Raw genomic sequence first — 15,395 nt, forward strand, 5'->3', positions numbered from 1 at the left:
GGCAATCAATCACCATAGCAACGCCACAGAAATTGTCTGTGCCACACAGCAGGCTGTCTCCCCAGTCAGTGAAAGGACTCCAAGTAAACCAAGTAAACCTTGTTCTGTGTACAGATTACAGAAAGCAAAGTGAAAAAACAATTTAAGTGCTGTAGAGACTGTTATGTTGTTATGCTGACATTTATATAGTTAGTTTGTGTTGTTAGCCCCTATTTGCTTGTTACAGTCCTTTTATCAGTGGCCAGAGGCAGACTCAGCAGGACAGGCTGAGCCTGAGTGGCCACCTAATGGTACAAGCCCTTCATTACACAGGCCAGACACCAAATAACAACAGATACAACATCATTTCCCATTTCCCTCAATTTCATATTAATATTACAAAGTAAACACTCATCTTCATCGCCTGATACTTTGGCAGTTGGTGTACAACATATTAATGTACTTTATTGTACTGACAGGAAATGACAGATCCTATCAGAGCTGCAACTTTCAGAATATGAATGTTAATTTTCTCATTTATAAATGTCAGAGGTGTCGCGCCACCATCTAAGTGAGTCTCCCAGTGTCTGAAATCACTCCAATCATTTCCCTTCCACCTTTTGAGTCTGTGTAAATCTATCCATCATAATGCCCTAAAAAATATCCACCATGGAACAAAAAAAAAAAAAATAGTGTCCATGGCATGAAGGTGCCAATTTGCCAAAGTAAAAACAAATGTAATAATAGTAATGACAATTATAAGACTTCCATATATGTGAACTATCCGTGTTTTCTGACAGAGTGGCACAACCACTGTGAGTTTTCTTCAGTTTATTCAAGTGTTGGAGTAGAAAATCCCCCAGTCATTACTCTGTGTTTATTGATGGGAAGCATCATAAAGCTCTCAGTGTGCTGTGAAAATGACTTATGAGCTAATGCTCTTCATCAAACATTCACCCACCCAGGATTAAATCCTAAAGGGAGACTCAGTGTCTCAATACTACATATCACAGTCATGCTGTGTGAAGATGCACACAGAAACCACATATCATGTGTGCTTTCTTGATTTACTGAGTTTTCCCGCCCTGTGCTGGACCTTTTTCATTCACAGTCATTTAGAATCAGGGGGTTATTAGCATCAAAGACCTCGTTCATTGTGGAGGTTATAGGTTGCTACGAGACAGCCTGAGCTTTTATCCTGTGCTGTAGATTAAAGTGATGGTGGATGTTCGCAGCAGTATATGTGCGTGTACATGTTCACAGGAGTTCAGTGGGTCTTTGTCTGCGTTTGTCCGTGTAGACCTCGTCTGTGTCTGTTTACTGACATTTACAGCATGTGTTTCAGCCCTGTGAGTGTGTCACACAGGAAACATGTCTAAGCTGTGCTCCATGAATGTGTTGATTGATTTTGGATAAAAGCCTTTCAGAATAACCCATATAAGTTCACAGGGAACAATTACATATACCCTAAACATCATATATTGCTTCATTGATTGAACAAAACATTAAAGGTGCTTCTGTCTAAACATCTGGCAAGAGATGTTAGGAGTGATGTAGTCGGTGATGGAAAATAATTAAGTACGCAACCACTGTCTTTAACGGAAAAGCTCAACATTTTGGGACTTACTCTTATTATTACTCAGACTGATAGTGTTACCATCATAAGGCTACAGGCAGCAGCTGGTTAGCTTAGCTTAGCTTAGCACAAAGACCAGAGACAGGGGAAACAGCTAGGCAGCTAGTGTTAAAAGGTCATGTTGTGGTGTTACAAGGGTTCTGTGAATAATCTGTGCTGTTTCATGGCTTTAGACTGCCCAGAGCCAAGAAATAGTTTGGCATGAAGAGTCTGAAGCTGATTGTCAATTCAGTTTTTGTAAGAATTAAGGACTGGGATATCTCATATCACTGGACAGAGCCAAGATAGCTGGTTCCCACTGTTTCCAGTCTTTATGGTAAGCCAAGCTTATCAGACAGTACAAAGTACAACTCTGAAGTACTTGCATTGTTTTTATGCTACTTTACTTCTAATCCTGTTTCATTGCACCTGCTGCTGCTTTCATGATTAAGGTTTCAGATAATGAACTTTTACTGTAGTAAAAATTTGAGTACAGGACTTTTACTTGTAATGGAGTATTTTCACACTAATGTTACTACAGCTTAAGTAAAGGATATGAGTACTTCTTATGTTCATACATCAAATCTGAGAGCAAATTTTGATCTAATCCAAACATCTCAAAACCCAGCATGGCGTAATCATGTCTGGAGATCTGTATTAATTTATAAATGTGGATGTAGCATGAAAGCATGGGTCCTGATGAGGCACACGTGAATGAATGCTTCAGTAGATGAGCAAAGCTTTCATCTTTACTTTAGACAGCCACGGCAAACATTTTGACATTGATCAGTGGTTATCACAGTGTACTTTGAACTTCTTCTCACTGCATGTTTGGTTTTAGGTCAATATTGTTGTCCGTTGAGTGCTCAGAAAGCCCAAGCTGTGTGTGGTATTAATGAACCTGTATAAGACGAAAAGTGATCTGTATGGTCTGCATGTGTTTCTACAACCTAACTACATGTACATATGTATGCATATCGTATATGATTCTGCTGCATAATGTGAAGCCGAGGGAAATGGGAGTGTTCCTTGAACCATTTCTGCAACCGACAGATTGATAATCTTGGAACAGTGTGGTTATGCATACGTCCTCTGTGTTAAGTAGGAGCCTGACTATCCATATCCATAACTGATTGTGTCTGATAGTGTTACCTGCAGAGAAAAAAAACAGTGTATTTAATTGTGTATTTAATCATGTATCTATCATAGATCACCAGTTTGATCTAAAATGTGTTGTTTTGAGTTAAGTAACTAAACATCTGTGTTGCATCCTCTGTTAAAAACTGTGAACACTGACTGAGAAGTAAAGTGGAAGCAATTCATTAATGTATTTTTGGGAAACTTCACGTAGAAAACACACATGAAGACAGTGAAAGAACGTTGGTTTTCCATTACTTTTTCACGACACTCAAAAACACTTCATACACAAAACTGATTCCTTTCAATCAGATGGGCCAAAATGGGAAATGCTGCATCCTGTCATACTGTTGTTTTCTGATGAATGCAAAACATAATTTAACATTTGGAACCGAAAAACTTACATTACTTGTTAAAATGATGTTGCTGTTGCTCACTTATTGGGTTTGAGGCTTTGAAAAATGTCATTGTCATAAATAAGCACAGGATGGGTTTGTTTATTATGTTTCTTCAGTACATTAAGAATCTATAAAGATTTAGATAAAGTACATTGGTTGTAAATTGTAAATCCAGAGGAGTCATCTCAGTATATAACAGTATAAAAAACAGATTTTTTTTCAGTGAGACATGTCAATCATCCAACTTAATTTATTCTCTCTGACCAGAGCTTCTTTTTTTTTCATAGTGTCAATATAATCTCCCTTTAATGGGTCTTGAAACCATTCAGGTGAAAAGCACATTTCATTTACAGTGGTGAAATGGTCCTGATCAATACTCTCTGCCCTGCAATCAAGAATGTCATAATGGCTCACACACACAGACATCTCATGAATTGATTACTGTATGTTTTGATATTTCAGGGAGCAACAGGGCTATCACCAGTGTGTTGCAAATTCATATTTTATGTGACCTTAGAGGGGAGCATTTCCTCTATTATACTCTCAGCCCCTATTTATTGTTTGTGATTGCAGAGAAGAAGAAGAAATATGGACATAGTACATACAGGACAGCAGCAGTTTCTCTTTTCTCACATGGGAAAAAGGATTCATCTCTATTGTATTGATAATTTCATGGCAATCCATCTAGCTGTCAAGATATTTAACTCAAAATCTCCAACTTCATGATGGTGCTAGAGGAGAAGTCAGCGGGTCATCACAGTCTGTAGGATTTATTGTCTGGGGATCATAAACATCTGTACAACATTTCATGGCAATCAGTGTAATAGTTGTTGAAATATTTCAGTCTGGATTAAAGTGGTGGACTGACTGACTGAAAGACCAATATTGCTGTCCCCAGAGCCACGAACAGGACTAAAAATAAATTAAATAAGCTGTCCACCGTTTCTCACAAAGCACCTTTATCAGTTTTTACCTTATCTCTCAACTTTTAAAAAGCATGCTCTCCTTTGATCTGCTGTGGCAGACAATAGAAAGACATATTTGACTGATGAAAGGACTACAGGCTGGTGACATCTTTATTATGCTTCTAAAAAGAAGAACTTAATCCTGCCAGACAGAGTCCATTTCAGTGTCTGTGTAAACCTTTTTGCAGCACAGGGTCCCTGTCGTTATATGACAATCTCTGCTGTCATTATTAATCTGCTCTTCCTCCCCTGACATTGGCTGTTTTGTTTGTGCTGTGATTCAGCCCTCGGCTTATGGCTCTGTGCTCAAGACTGTGTCCAGAGACCTACAGTTGTATATCAATGTGGCCTCTGGTGTTTAAGTAAGAATATGCATTTTTAAAAGACTAAAAGAATGAGTGAGCTTCCTGAATTTATGTCTTTGATTCTCTTGTGTTTCTGTTACACTAAATTTTAATTCAGGATGAAGTCAGGATTTAACATGATGCCTTTAAAGCAGCTGACTCAAGAGAATCTGGGGAAATTCAATGTGCCATGATCCTGTACTTACAACCTCTGGCTGCAGTGGCCTCCGTTAAGCTAAAGTTACACAGCCTTGTGCATAACTCTCATCTTCATTTTACTGCCAGTACGTGAGATTATAGCGACAGAAGGTGGAGGGAACACATAAAACAGCTGAAAGCACACAGTCCTTACTCTGACTAAGTCAAGTGTGGCTGCATTAGTCACCCATGTCCCACAGCCACCAGCTGAAGTCCAATATATTTAGAACCCTGTTTGCCTGAATTAAAATTGATGTTACACTTCTCCCACAGGAAATTATTAATTAAAATTTAATTCTGCCAACAGAAAGCAGGAACTACCCATAAGAACACCCCTTTGGCCTCACACCTCCCGTTGGTGCAATGTGTAAAGACAGCCAGATTGTGACTTTGTGCTACCTGTTATCTGATTTCTGGATATTGAACATCATCATTTTTTAAATTATTATTATTTACTGTACACCTCCCAGGCATGAAAATGTGTACAGTTATCAAATAAGACATTAAAGGAATAATTCTGCATTTTGAGAAATACACTTCATCACTTCTTTGTAGAAAGTCACAAGAGAAGCTCAATACACTTCTGTTTGTTAAATATGAAGCTGGAGCCAGGAGAGGGTTAGCTTAGCTTAGATATTAAGACTTGCACCTCTCATTATATGAATGAAGGGAGTTTGTCATTAGTTTTGCAGATATTTGGTCATAAATGGACGAAAAATCAGATGATCCCCAAAGTTATACCAACAAAATTTTATGTTGATCTACCCCACAAGTATGGTAAAACAAGTCCACACACACACACACACACAACAATACCCCCCTCTGTCGCAGCTGGTAATAATGACTGAATTGACTGAGATTCTTCAGGAAAGTCCCTGAAGTGAAGACTTTTCAGGGGTCAAATCAGGATCCAAAGCAATATCCCTTTACCTCGAGCTGACTTTAACCTTCACCAAAAAAGTCACTGAGTGAAATAAACCTCTGAAGTGATAAAGTCAAGGCTCCAGTGGCATCATGGGTAGTGAGAGCTGAACTCTCAGCTGGCTCGGCCTCGAACTTGGCAACAGCGTCATGCTGTCCCCGGGGGCAGATGGTCTCTCTCTCTCTCTCTCTCTCTCTCTCTCTCTCTCTCTCTCTCTCTCTCTCTCTCTCTCTCTCTCAGAGTCAGGCGTCAGCTGTTCACATGAGCACAGATGAGTGTGTCGGACTCTCACCCACAGCTCACAAGCTCCTGACAAACTCCAGACAACTCGGTCCCTGTTGGGTTCACTGAAACCAATGATGAAGACACTTTTCTTCTTCTGATAAAACTCACATTCACCTTGTGGAGGCATGCCTCACTCCAGGTAGGCCATACAAATACTATTTCTTCATTTCACATTTTTATTGTTCATAGAAATATCTTTGGACATGTACATCTTTTGTTAAGAAACTCTTTGATGATGATACTGTCACTTATTGCAGAATAAAGTGACTGAAATCAAATTTTTCATGACAAAATTTCCAATAAACCAATAAAAAGGAAATTAATTCAGTGACTTTTCATCCTTCACACAGCGTTCGTTATTTATTTCAAAGTATTGAAAGTGTGAGTGTTTTTGTGTTTTACACTCACCTTTACAAAAGGGCACAGAGTGGACACAAACAGACAGAAGGATCACTCACCTGCTAAAGCTCCTCTAATTCCATTTGCTGACCGTGGTATCTGCCTGAACAGCTTATAGGATCTTTACAGTAACACACACTGTAGCTGGAGCTAGACAGTCGTAGTATGAGCCAAGATAAGAGGAGAGTGTAAACATGATTCATGCAGAGGAAAATGCAGAAGAATACTCTACATTTTACTGCACTGCATTTACTTGACAACTTCAGTTTCTTTGCATGTTCAGATTAATAATACAAAATATAGTCAACAAATAAAACATGATGTAAAATTATGGTTTAAAATAAAGACAGGAAATAAAGAAGTGATTTCAGGGGATATGCAAAGTAAATAAAATTTCCTCCAGCTTCACCAGCTATTAGAGTAAAGTCATGTGCACTAAATGCATATAATCATAATCATCCTCGTATTCTAGAAATATTACATGCATTCATCTGAAATTGGCAGTTCTGAAAATGTATTATTTTTACTTTTGGCACTTAAAGTATATTTTAATACTAATACTTTTGTACTTTTGTTTTTAGGTTTTAGAATATCTTGTAATGTTGTTGAGGTGTTTGTTTTTGTAATGTTGTTCAGTAAACAGAGTACCTAACCACATCCCCAGAACAATATGTCTGTGTGACGGTGGCACTGAGCCACCAGGTCATTTCCTCTGTATCCTGCTCTTAAACAAAAGAATCAGGAAAGAGAAACTCAGAGGGGATCCCCAGTGTCCCTCTCTGGTTCCTGAACAGATGTTTGCACATGGGAAAGAATTATATCCTCTCAAATATTCACCAACCAAGTGTATACAGAATGATATTTCATATTAAATTTGTGTAATACTCTGACAGTGTTTCCTCCCAGGATGGTCATAACTCTCATGTTAGCAGCCAGGAAAAACTAGATCTGAATCCATGTTTGGCATTGCTACAGAGCTGGAAACACTCTTTACTTTTTGCAGGTGCACAGCAGGAAGTTGTTTTGTACAAGTTCTTCGTTCAGGAGTTTCCTCTTTCCCTGGATGCCACATGCACCACGTTGCAGTTTCCGCCCTTCAATGAACAAATCGGATTCGTGTCCAGACCAACGACATAGCAGTAGAAGTAATAATCCTCCAAGATGGCAGTCACTTCGGTCTATGTTAGAGAGGAACCAGAAGCCTGCTTAACTAAAGTGGACATCTGCACGCTTGAGATTGATATGAAGTATGAACTCATCCCAGGCATCGTCTGCTCTCTTTGCTTTTCACTCGGCTTCATCTACTGCTTTTTCGGTACGTATTCACAACACCAGAGCTAAACTTTGGAATGTGAGGGCAGAGGCAGTAGTTTTTAAAGCAGTGTTCTCCTCTTTTAAAGTCACTATTTCAACATCACATCTTCTCCACATTGCTTCATTAGCTCACCCAGTGGCTTAAACCCCTCAGTGGCAGGTGTCTGAGGGCTGCCAGGGGTTTAGGGTGGATAAGCCCAAAGCTGGAGGAGGCAGATGGGTAGCCCTGTATCTGAATCTGACAGAGGCAGTGTACATTAAGTGCCACCTGTTGCACTCACTAACATCTCACTAGCGTCATGGTGTTAAACCTGACAAAAGCTCATGTGAAGTTTGGCAGTGATTTTTATTAACAGCTTCTGTGGTCCAGGTAACAGCAGTTTGTAGTTTGTAGAGATGTATGTTGAGTTGTGTGCTGTGCTGAGTATTTACCAACGACAGAACCACAAAGCAAAACAGTTCGACACAACATTATTTCTGTCTGTGTTTTCACTGAGAAAATATGTGTACATAAATCCAACAAATAGACTGTGAGTGAGATTACGAGCTGCGTGTCCTGTGGACCTGCTCCCTAAAACATGTGACATTATGCAAACACACACACACCGCCAAATGTCTCTGTGTCCCCGTAAGTCTGACAGAGTAAACTAGGGTTAAGGTAGCCTGTAAGGCCACTATTTGTGGATTTAAATAATGAATAACTTGACGGACAAACAGCAGTTTCCGGGGTGCAGGTTAAGAAAGTATTGTCAGAGTTGTGTTTCCTTATGTAATTTGCTGTTCTGAGCAAAAAGATGAAGAAAAAGCAGAGAGAGTGAACTCTGAGTTCTGACTTTTACATTTGAGCGAGTACTTTTATTACTCATATAAAAAATGTTAGTGACAGATGTTCGAGCTGGACGTGAATACTGGAACAAATTCGCTTCTAATATGAATTTCAGCGATCTGTGACCCAGCGTGATCGGCAGTTAAAGCACTGCAGCAGTGGTATGCAACTTTACCTCAGTGTTTGGGTATTTAGTTACTGTAAATGGAGATGATGAAGTCAACAGTCTGACTGACAGTCACACAAGACAAAATGATGATTGTGATCGTGCCTCACTGCAGAAGTTTTCTTTTCTGTATCAGCTACAAAGTTCGTGTTTATTCAAGTCACCAAATCTTTGGATATTTTGCTCTCTCATAAGTTTAAAAAAATACTATATGCTAAAAGTAATACTATGATGCTGGAAAACACACATTCTAGCATCTGTAGTGTCTGTGAAATACTGCAGTTCATTTTGGCATTTGTGCACATGGATGAGCAGCTGAACATTTTCCCCGACTTTCCAGGATACCGCTGCTTCAAGATGGTCATGTTCTTTTCTGGCTTCATGTTTGGCACGGCAGCCATGCTCCTGTTGAACCACAAGGAGCCTGAGTTGAACGTCCAGCTGGGGACGGAGACCAAGGCGGGGATTGGCCTGGGCCTCGGTGTGCTCTGCGGGCTGACGACATTGCTGGTGTCAACGATGGGACTCCTGCTCAGCGGCTTACAGCTGGGCACCGTGCTCTCCCTCGCCATCCTGGTGGTCATCAGACAGTTTCACAGCCTTACCCCCGTGTGGGTGCCTCTCAGTGCCGTACTGGCTGCCAGCATCATCACTGCTGTCTTCACACTAAAGTGGCAGAAACTGTTCAGCATCGTCTACACATCTGTGTTTGGAGCGATCGCTGTGATGCTGTGCATGGATTACCTGATGGGGGCGTTTGTTTTGCCAGGTCAGGTGTATGATATCCTTTGTCAAGTGGCCCCACGTCCACTGTGCTGGTTTAACTGGACAATCACTGGGATCTGCCCTCTTTTGAGTTTCATAGGCATATTAGTGCAGTGGAGGTTTACTGCCAAAGGAGTATCACACAGAGAAGGTGAGTTCAATTTCATCTGCACTTACAGATGCATTCAAGTTCAGGCTGTTTTCATGTTAAATATGCAGAGTTAAAAACCTTCGTCTGTGATGTTATATACTCATGATTTCCTTTTTTCTCCTTCCCTTTGGATGCATCCCAGCTGCACACAAAAAAAAGAAGAAACATGCCAAGAAGCACAGGTACAGAGAGCCCAGGGGAAGACCTCAACCACACCGTCAGCGCAGGCCTCCACCCCTGAAACGCTACGCCGGAGACGTCCTGGCACCGGTCGGTGGCTAAGATTAAAACGTGTCGTCCGGCAAGAGCTTTACATTCAGTTTTAATTTCTTCAGAGTGGCAAATTCTCTCCTTGTAATAAATGTTTCCAACTCTCATTGACTACACCATTGGATACAACCTCATCATCAGTGGTAGAAGAAATACTCAGACTGTAGTAGTAAAATGTAATTAAAGTGTTAGCTATTTTATGTGCTAGTGGGGACTTTCATCTATAACAATCTATAACAATTTTTTTTATAAACCCATCATATTGTGCATGTAAAATCTTGTGAATCTGTAAAGTAACATGTAACTAAAGCTTTCAAACAAATGTAGTAGGATAAAAGTTTTGCTTTGAATCTTTGAATCCTAAACATTGTAGATGTAAAAGTTACTTTACACCACTGCTCACCATGTGAAATTACAGTGGCGTTTTGGCAAATTGCAGTGACATTAACAGTGTGTCTTCCTCCTGTTTGCCTTTCAGAGTTATCTCCAGAGCCTTCAGGAGCGCCAGATGGGAACAGGCTCCTCCACCAGCAGCGTCAGCACTATCACACATACTCTAATTGACTTTGACTTTGAGACGGGCTCCATGGTGCCTCTGACTGCTGCCTCCCCTGTTTTTACCGTCTGAAAGAGACACAGCCTGAAAGTTTTGTAAACCACACACACACACACAAAAGGAATCCATTTCATTACTCTGAAACCGTTCACTTCCACCGAAACAGTTCCACCATTTCGACTGCTGCCGTGAATCCACTTTAACCGGCTTTCTCAATTAATCATCAACATGCACACTGTGTGAGTTGAGATGCTTGGAGATCATCCTCTGAATGATGACAAGACAAAATAACTCATGATCACAACGGTTTATCTCACAGATGCTTTGTGTTTCACTGTTGTGCTGTTTTATTCCACACAGTCAACAACCAAATACTCTCCCATTCCCCTGGAAACTGTTCATGCCATTGGACACAAACGTAGACTTGAAATGTGTCTCTATATTAATTTGGGTTGAAGTTTTGAAGTTCAAGTATCGTGGTTTATAAGCAATGAATTCATAGCAGCACATGCAATAAAACTGAGGATATACATCAGGAAAATTGGGAACATTGGACAATAAACCAATAAACCATTGATTTGACAGAAACACCACAGCTTGAGAGTATTTATTTATTTATTTATTTATTTAGTATTATCTTATGTTAATGGCTGTTAAAGCAAAGCTGTGTATAAAACAGCCACTGTTTTGGGCAAAACAGTAAATGGGAAAGCGTATTAATTCAAAGTCCCTGCACATCCATTCCGTTGTTTCCATTTTCTCCAGCTGTTTAGACACCAGCTCAGGCTGAAGCTTACAGAAATCCATGTACTCATTTTTATTCATTTTATTCTATTTAATTAGTTTATTTGAAAACAACAGGCTGTATTAGTGAGAGTTAGCCTGGCCAAATTTCCATTTATTGTCCCTGGCCTAAAAACTAGAATAAAACAAATACTGCTGCGCTATTAAAAATAAATAAATAAATAAAAATTAATTAATATCCAAATATTCAGGTTTGCTTATTGAAAGTGAAGAACAGTAAGCACTGGGTTCTCTAATGTGCACTGATAGTGAATTCCACACATTTGAGGATGGAAAAATTACTAATAATAACTTTTAAATATGGCAACAAAACAGTCCTGATGTACCTCTGACTGACTGATCTCTGTTTAATCTGGAGTGATGGAAGATCTGTATCAAGTGAAATTCTGAAAACAAGACAAAGATGAATATATTTTAATTGTCTTTTTCCAGATCAAGCGTTTGTTTATTTAAGGCCTGACAGCTGTGAAATTTTTTCAGAGTAGGTTCAGAGTCACAAAGATGGGAGCTGTCTGTTGTGCAAACATGTAAAATGAAAGCACAGTCTTACAATATTACGATATTTCTACAGTTTGTCATCCAGCATGAAAACTTAAACCCTTTTTTCTCAGCTTCACTGCTTCTGTAGTCACTGCTCTGTGTCTGAAGGGCAGTGTAGTCAGTTGATATCAACATCCAGTCTTATTGAATCACACAACACAAAGCCTCAGTTTGTCTTTTTATTAATTCTTTTGTTGAATTCATGCTGATTTGGACCAATAATAATAATACTAATCCTCTAATTTCTCACCTAAGGAATTCATACAGTATATTGAACTTGTCAGGCTCCTAATAAATAAGCATCTCTCACTGTTATTATACTGAATCAGTGCAAGATGAGGTTTGTGTTGAATCCCTGGTGGCCTCTGGTGGCTCAGTCGTCACAATGCATCCAGTGCGTGGCGGTGTTTAGAGGATAGGCCTTCTCCACTGCTTGGTGGTTTGGGTTTACACGCCAGTACTGAGTGCCTTTGAACATGTATATATAACCGTTTGTCCATGTTAATGCAGCATCAGTATTGCTGGGTGCCCCGTGGAAGAGCTGCCCAATAGATTTTGGATATGAACTGAAGTCTGTTGGACCAATTTCATCCCACTGCCAGTATCCAGAACCCTAACATAAGAAGAATGTTGGATATTTAACAAAAAGCATATATCACAGAATAAATTTGAAGCAAATGATATTTTTAGCACTTACTTTGAAAAACAGCAGTTTTTTATTCTTATTGAAGTACATGGCTGAGTCGATGTTTGCAGGGATATTGGCCAAGCGTTTGGGAAAGCCATGGTCAAGTTTGAATCCTGTGTATCTCCAAACTTTGTCCTCTGTGAAAGGACATTTAGAAAAGTGTTGTTCTGTAAAAACTGAAGTAACACTTTCATAACACAATAACATTTTCTGAGATTTCTCTGATTTCTTAAATTTTCAGATCCCGTTAGCGTTATACATCATGCCCCCGTGAGAAATTTTGAAACTACGAAATGAATCCACCTTTCAGAAAATAGGACTTGCCGGTCCGCTGAGAGTGAACAGCCGCGTTGAGGCTTCCTGGCAGCTCCTTCCACAGTGCAGAGATCAGGATGGGGGAGTTGTAGCCTGAGCTGGACAATGTCCACACATACTGACCACTGAAAGCATACGTCTTATGCAAAGGACCTACATGGACACAATGCAGGAGAAAGAAGATCTGTAGACACGTTTCCTTGTAAGGGGAAATTACCAAACAAGTAGCAAAATACAGAAGCATGTTTTCTTTCTGTTTTCTTCAGAATCCCTATACCCAACATAACTGCATCCAGCGTGGCCTTGCAAGGATCTGCAACAACTCCTGGTACTGACCGACTTGGATTTCTGGAAGGAAGAATATTCTCCAGCTTTCCTGAAAAAGGACAACATGGCACATTCCACAACTTGTTCTTCAAAGAGCAAACACATCTGTGTAATGCAGTGTAATCCGACATTACCGTATAAAGCCTGAATCCCTCGTATGTCGTCTGGATGCAGCTTGAAGTCTGTGCGGTATCCGTTGTACACAGGTCCCATGAGAGCACTGTAGTATTGTGAGTGGCCCAGGCCGAGAGCGTGACCAATCTCATGAGCTGCAACAATCCTCAGGTTGGAGCCTTGGCTCTTCCCCTCTGTCCACAGTTCATCTTCGTCAAAGTGCACAATGCCCGACTCAGGGGCATCAGCGTGGGCCAAGACATGCCCTAAGAGATAAATCAAGAACTCAAATACCAGAACATCTCATTCACTCCTGCTGTTGTCTGAAGTGTTTTCACATTAAGAAAATTGCTCCTACCTCGGCCATCAAAAGGAACAGGACATGTCTTATCCTTTCTGTGAAAGGAGATTTTGATGTCTGCTCTTCCCCCGTGCAACTCCCTGAACCTTAGAGGGGACACGTCACTCCAGTACTTAAACGCGTTCTGGATGGCCAGACGGGTCTTTCCCTGACCCAGGTCAGGAGTGTAATTATAGATGCGGTAGGTCAGCATCTTCTTACGCCAGTAACCTATTCAGTTAGGAAACATTTGAGTTACTTTTTTTTTTTCACATATTTTATGCACTTAATCAAGAATCCGAATGTGTGATCTGAATATGTGTGTTACTCACCCATGACTCGATATTTGAGAGATTTGTTGTTGAAAGAATCCTCTAGACCACAGCGAGGTTTGTTCATCATTGCCAGCGTGGCTGAATCTATTTTTCCTGTTATTTGCAGGTTTGTCACTTTCTGAAAGATTCTGATATACAAAGGAAATTTATGATGTTTCTACTGACTCAAATTAGCAAACAGACCTGGGGTAAAGGCAAAAACAGGCATAAACATGATGATCTACTTTTGCAGATTAGAAAATGGATGAAATACGGACACCTCACAGCTTCAGCTATCGCCTCAGGTGGATGGTTTTGGCCTTTACTGTCCAGTGGGATGTGCAGATAACCATACCTCCTTAAATACGCCTGAAGAGAGTAAGTATTGGCAACAAGATGTACTTGAGTAAAGGGCTCATTTTACACAATAGCATATGTCAGTGTAATATAATTATATTACTGGATCATTATTATTGATGCATTTACATTAAAACCAGTGCTTAAATGTTGTAATTGGTTGTGGAGCTAATTTTTGCTTTATTTGATGAAAAATAATTTAAATGATGTTTCAGTATCTCCAGTTCTGCATTGTCTTACCACTGCTTCTGTAAATTCCTCTCTGCTCAGGGCAGCAGATGAAGCTGTTGTCATCAAAACAAGAAGCACCACTAACTCCAGTCGAGATCCCATTTTCCAGTTTGGCTCTTTGGTCATTTCTGAGAAATTAAAAAATGTTCCCAACTGGATCCAACGCGGCAAGTTGACCTGTTCAACGGATAAATAAGATCTGAATCTTTCTAAGCATCACTGAAGACTGCGGTTTCGCCAGGTGAGTCCATATTCTGTGTAATAGTCCTGAGGTCCCTGAAATCACAGCTGAAGCTGGTGTCTTAGTTCAGAGAGTCAGTTTTTATACCATCAAGTGTCTGTTCAGGACCTGCCTCAAAACCACATAATAAACCTTTACAAGGAATGCGTGGACGACAAAAACCAATACATATTTCAGACACTAACAGCACGATCACGCCTCCTTACACCATTTGTCTCCAATTGTGTAAGAATAACTTCCGAGCGATGTTGTTTACGTCAAAGGAAGCAAATAAATGTAGGATTAAACCTGTTAAAAAGACGATTAGCTGCCCACCATCTATTAAAGGTGATGACTTATGTCAACGTGGTGAAAAAAACCCTTTCTTGATATTTAATTAAGCTGAAATACTCTGTGACTGAATTATTTTCCAGACGTATGACAGATGTGCCAGAAATACTGCTGCTGTTGCTCCGATTTATGTTTGTGAAACATGTTCCACATAAATCTGAACATTCTTTGCTTGATGTTTGCAGCTCTGTGAAGAAAACAACTAACCACACTTCCTCCATGAGACAACAGTTAATTATATTGTTCTCAATGTAGAATCCCATTCAAGGGGAAACAATGACGCCCCCATGTAACCATTGCTTCAAATTGTCCTCTGAATGGAGACAGAGCACGCCTCCTTTTCTGCTTTAACTCTGTGGAATACAGCTTATAAAAACCCAGTGGACAGATGGGAAAGACACTCAGCTCACACATGCTTTAATCAAATATTGTTACTAAATTTAACACCTATTTTAATGCCACCCGCTCTGGACAGTCCCAGATTTCTCACCAGTAGAGGGCATC

General features: G+C 40.0%; 2 protein-coding genes across 5 annotated transcripts; one reads left to right on the forward strand and one right to left on the reverse strand.

Annotated features, from left to right (window-relative positions):
- The first annotated feature begins 5,815 nt into the window (after positions 1–5,815).
- Positions 5,816–10,870, forward strand: LOC121187212 (transmembrane protein 198-like). Of its 4 annotated transcripts, none has more exons than XM_041046385.1 (5): positions 5,816–5,982; positions 7,246–7,557; positions 8,889–9,464; positions 9,607–9,734; positions 10,213–10,870. In XM_041046385.1, exons 2-5 carry the CDS (start codon positions 7,404–7,406, stop codon positions 10,360–10,362), a joined length of 1,008 nt encoding a protein of 335 aa, XP_040902319.1. In that variant the 5' UTR covers positions 5,816–5,982; positions 7,246–7,403; the 3' UTR covers positions 10,363–10,870. The 4 variants fall into 4 exon arrangements, with proteins under 4 accessions (XP_040902319.1, XP_040902311.1, XP_040902327.1 ...); XM_041046377.1 differs by having other exon boundaries at positions 7,306–7,557; XM_041046393.1 differs by having other exon boundaries at positions 7,306–7,557; positions 9,607–9,765; positions 10,213–10,332.
- Positions 10,871–11,918: 1,048 nt separating this feature from the next.
- Positions 11,919–14,446, reverse strand: LOC121195861 (matrix metalloproteinase-19-like). Its single transcript, XM_041059555.1, has 9 exons — positions 14,330–14,446; positions 14,013–14,101; positions 13,751–13,881; positions 13,437–13,649; positions 13,099–13,344; positions 12,915–13,013; positions 12,626–12,790; positions 12,332–12,459; positions 11,919–12,247 (listed from the first exon to the last, which is right to left on the reverse strand). The coding sequence occupies exons 1-9, from the start codon at positions 14,444–14,446 to the stop codon at positions 12,008–12,010; spliced, it is 1,428 nt and encodes a 475-aa protein (XP_040915489.1). The 3' UTR covers positions 11,919–12,007.
- Positions 14,447–15,395: the final 949 nt, after the last annotated feature.

The sequence above is a fragment of the Toxotes jaculatrix genome, chromosome 2 (genome assembly GCF_017976425.1).
Source record: "Toxotes jaculatrix isolate fToxJac2 chromosome 2, fToxJac2.pri, whole genome shotgun sequence".
Taxonomy (NCBI): Eukaryota; Metazoa; Chordata; class Actinopteri; family Toxotidae; genus Toxotes; species Toxotes jaculatrix.

Excerpts from the sequence above, each read along its gene's own strand:
- LOC121187212 (XM_041046385.1), top strand. The coding sequence starts at position 7,404 with ATGGCAGTCACTTCGGTCTATGTTAGAGAGGAACCAGAAGCCTGCTTA. Across the intron at positions 7,558-8,888 it reads CTTCATCTACTGCTTTTTCG|GATACCGCTGCTTCAAGATG; the intron begins GTACGTATTCAC and ends CCGACTTTCCAG. Across the intron at positions 9,465-9,606 it reads AGGAGTATCACACAGAGAAG|CTGCACACAAAAAAAAGAAG; the intron begins GTGAGTTCAATT and ends GATGCATCCCAG.
- LOC121195861 (XM_041059555.1), bottom strand. The coding sequence starts at position 14,446 with ATGACCAAAGAGCCAAACTGGAAAATGGGATCTCGACTGGAGTTAGTG. Across the intron at positions 13,345-13,436 it reads TGTTCCTTTTGATGGCCGAG|GGCATGTCTTGGCCCACGCT; the intron begins GTAGGAGCAATT and ends TTTATCTCTTAG. Across the intron at positions 12,248-12,331 it reads AAAAACTGCTGTTTTTCAAA|GGTTCTGGATACTGGCAGTG; the intron begins GTAAGTGCTAAA and ends TTCTTATGTTAG.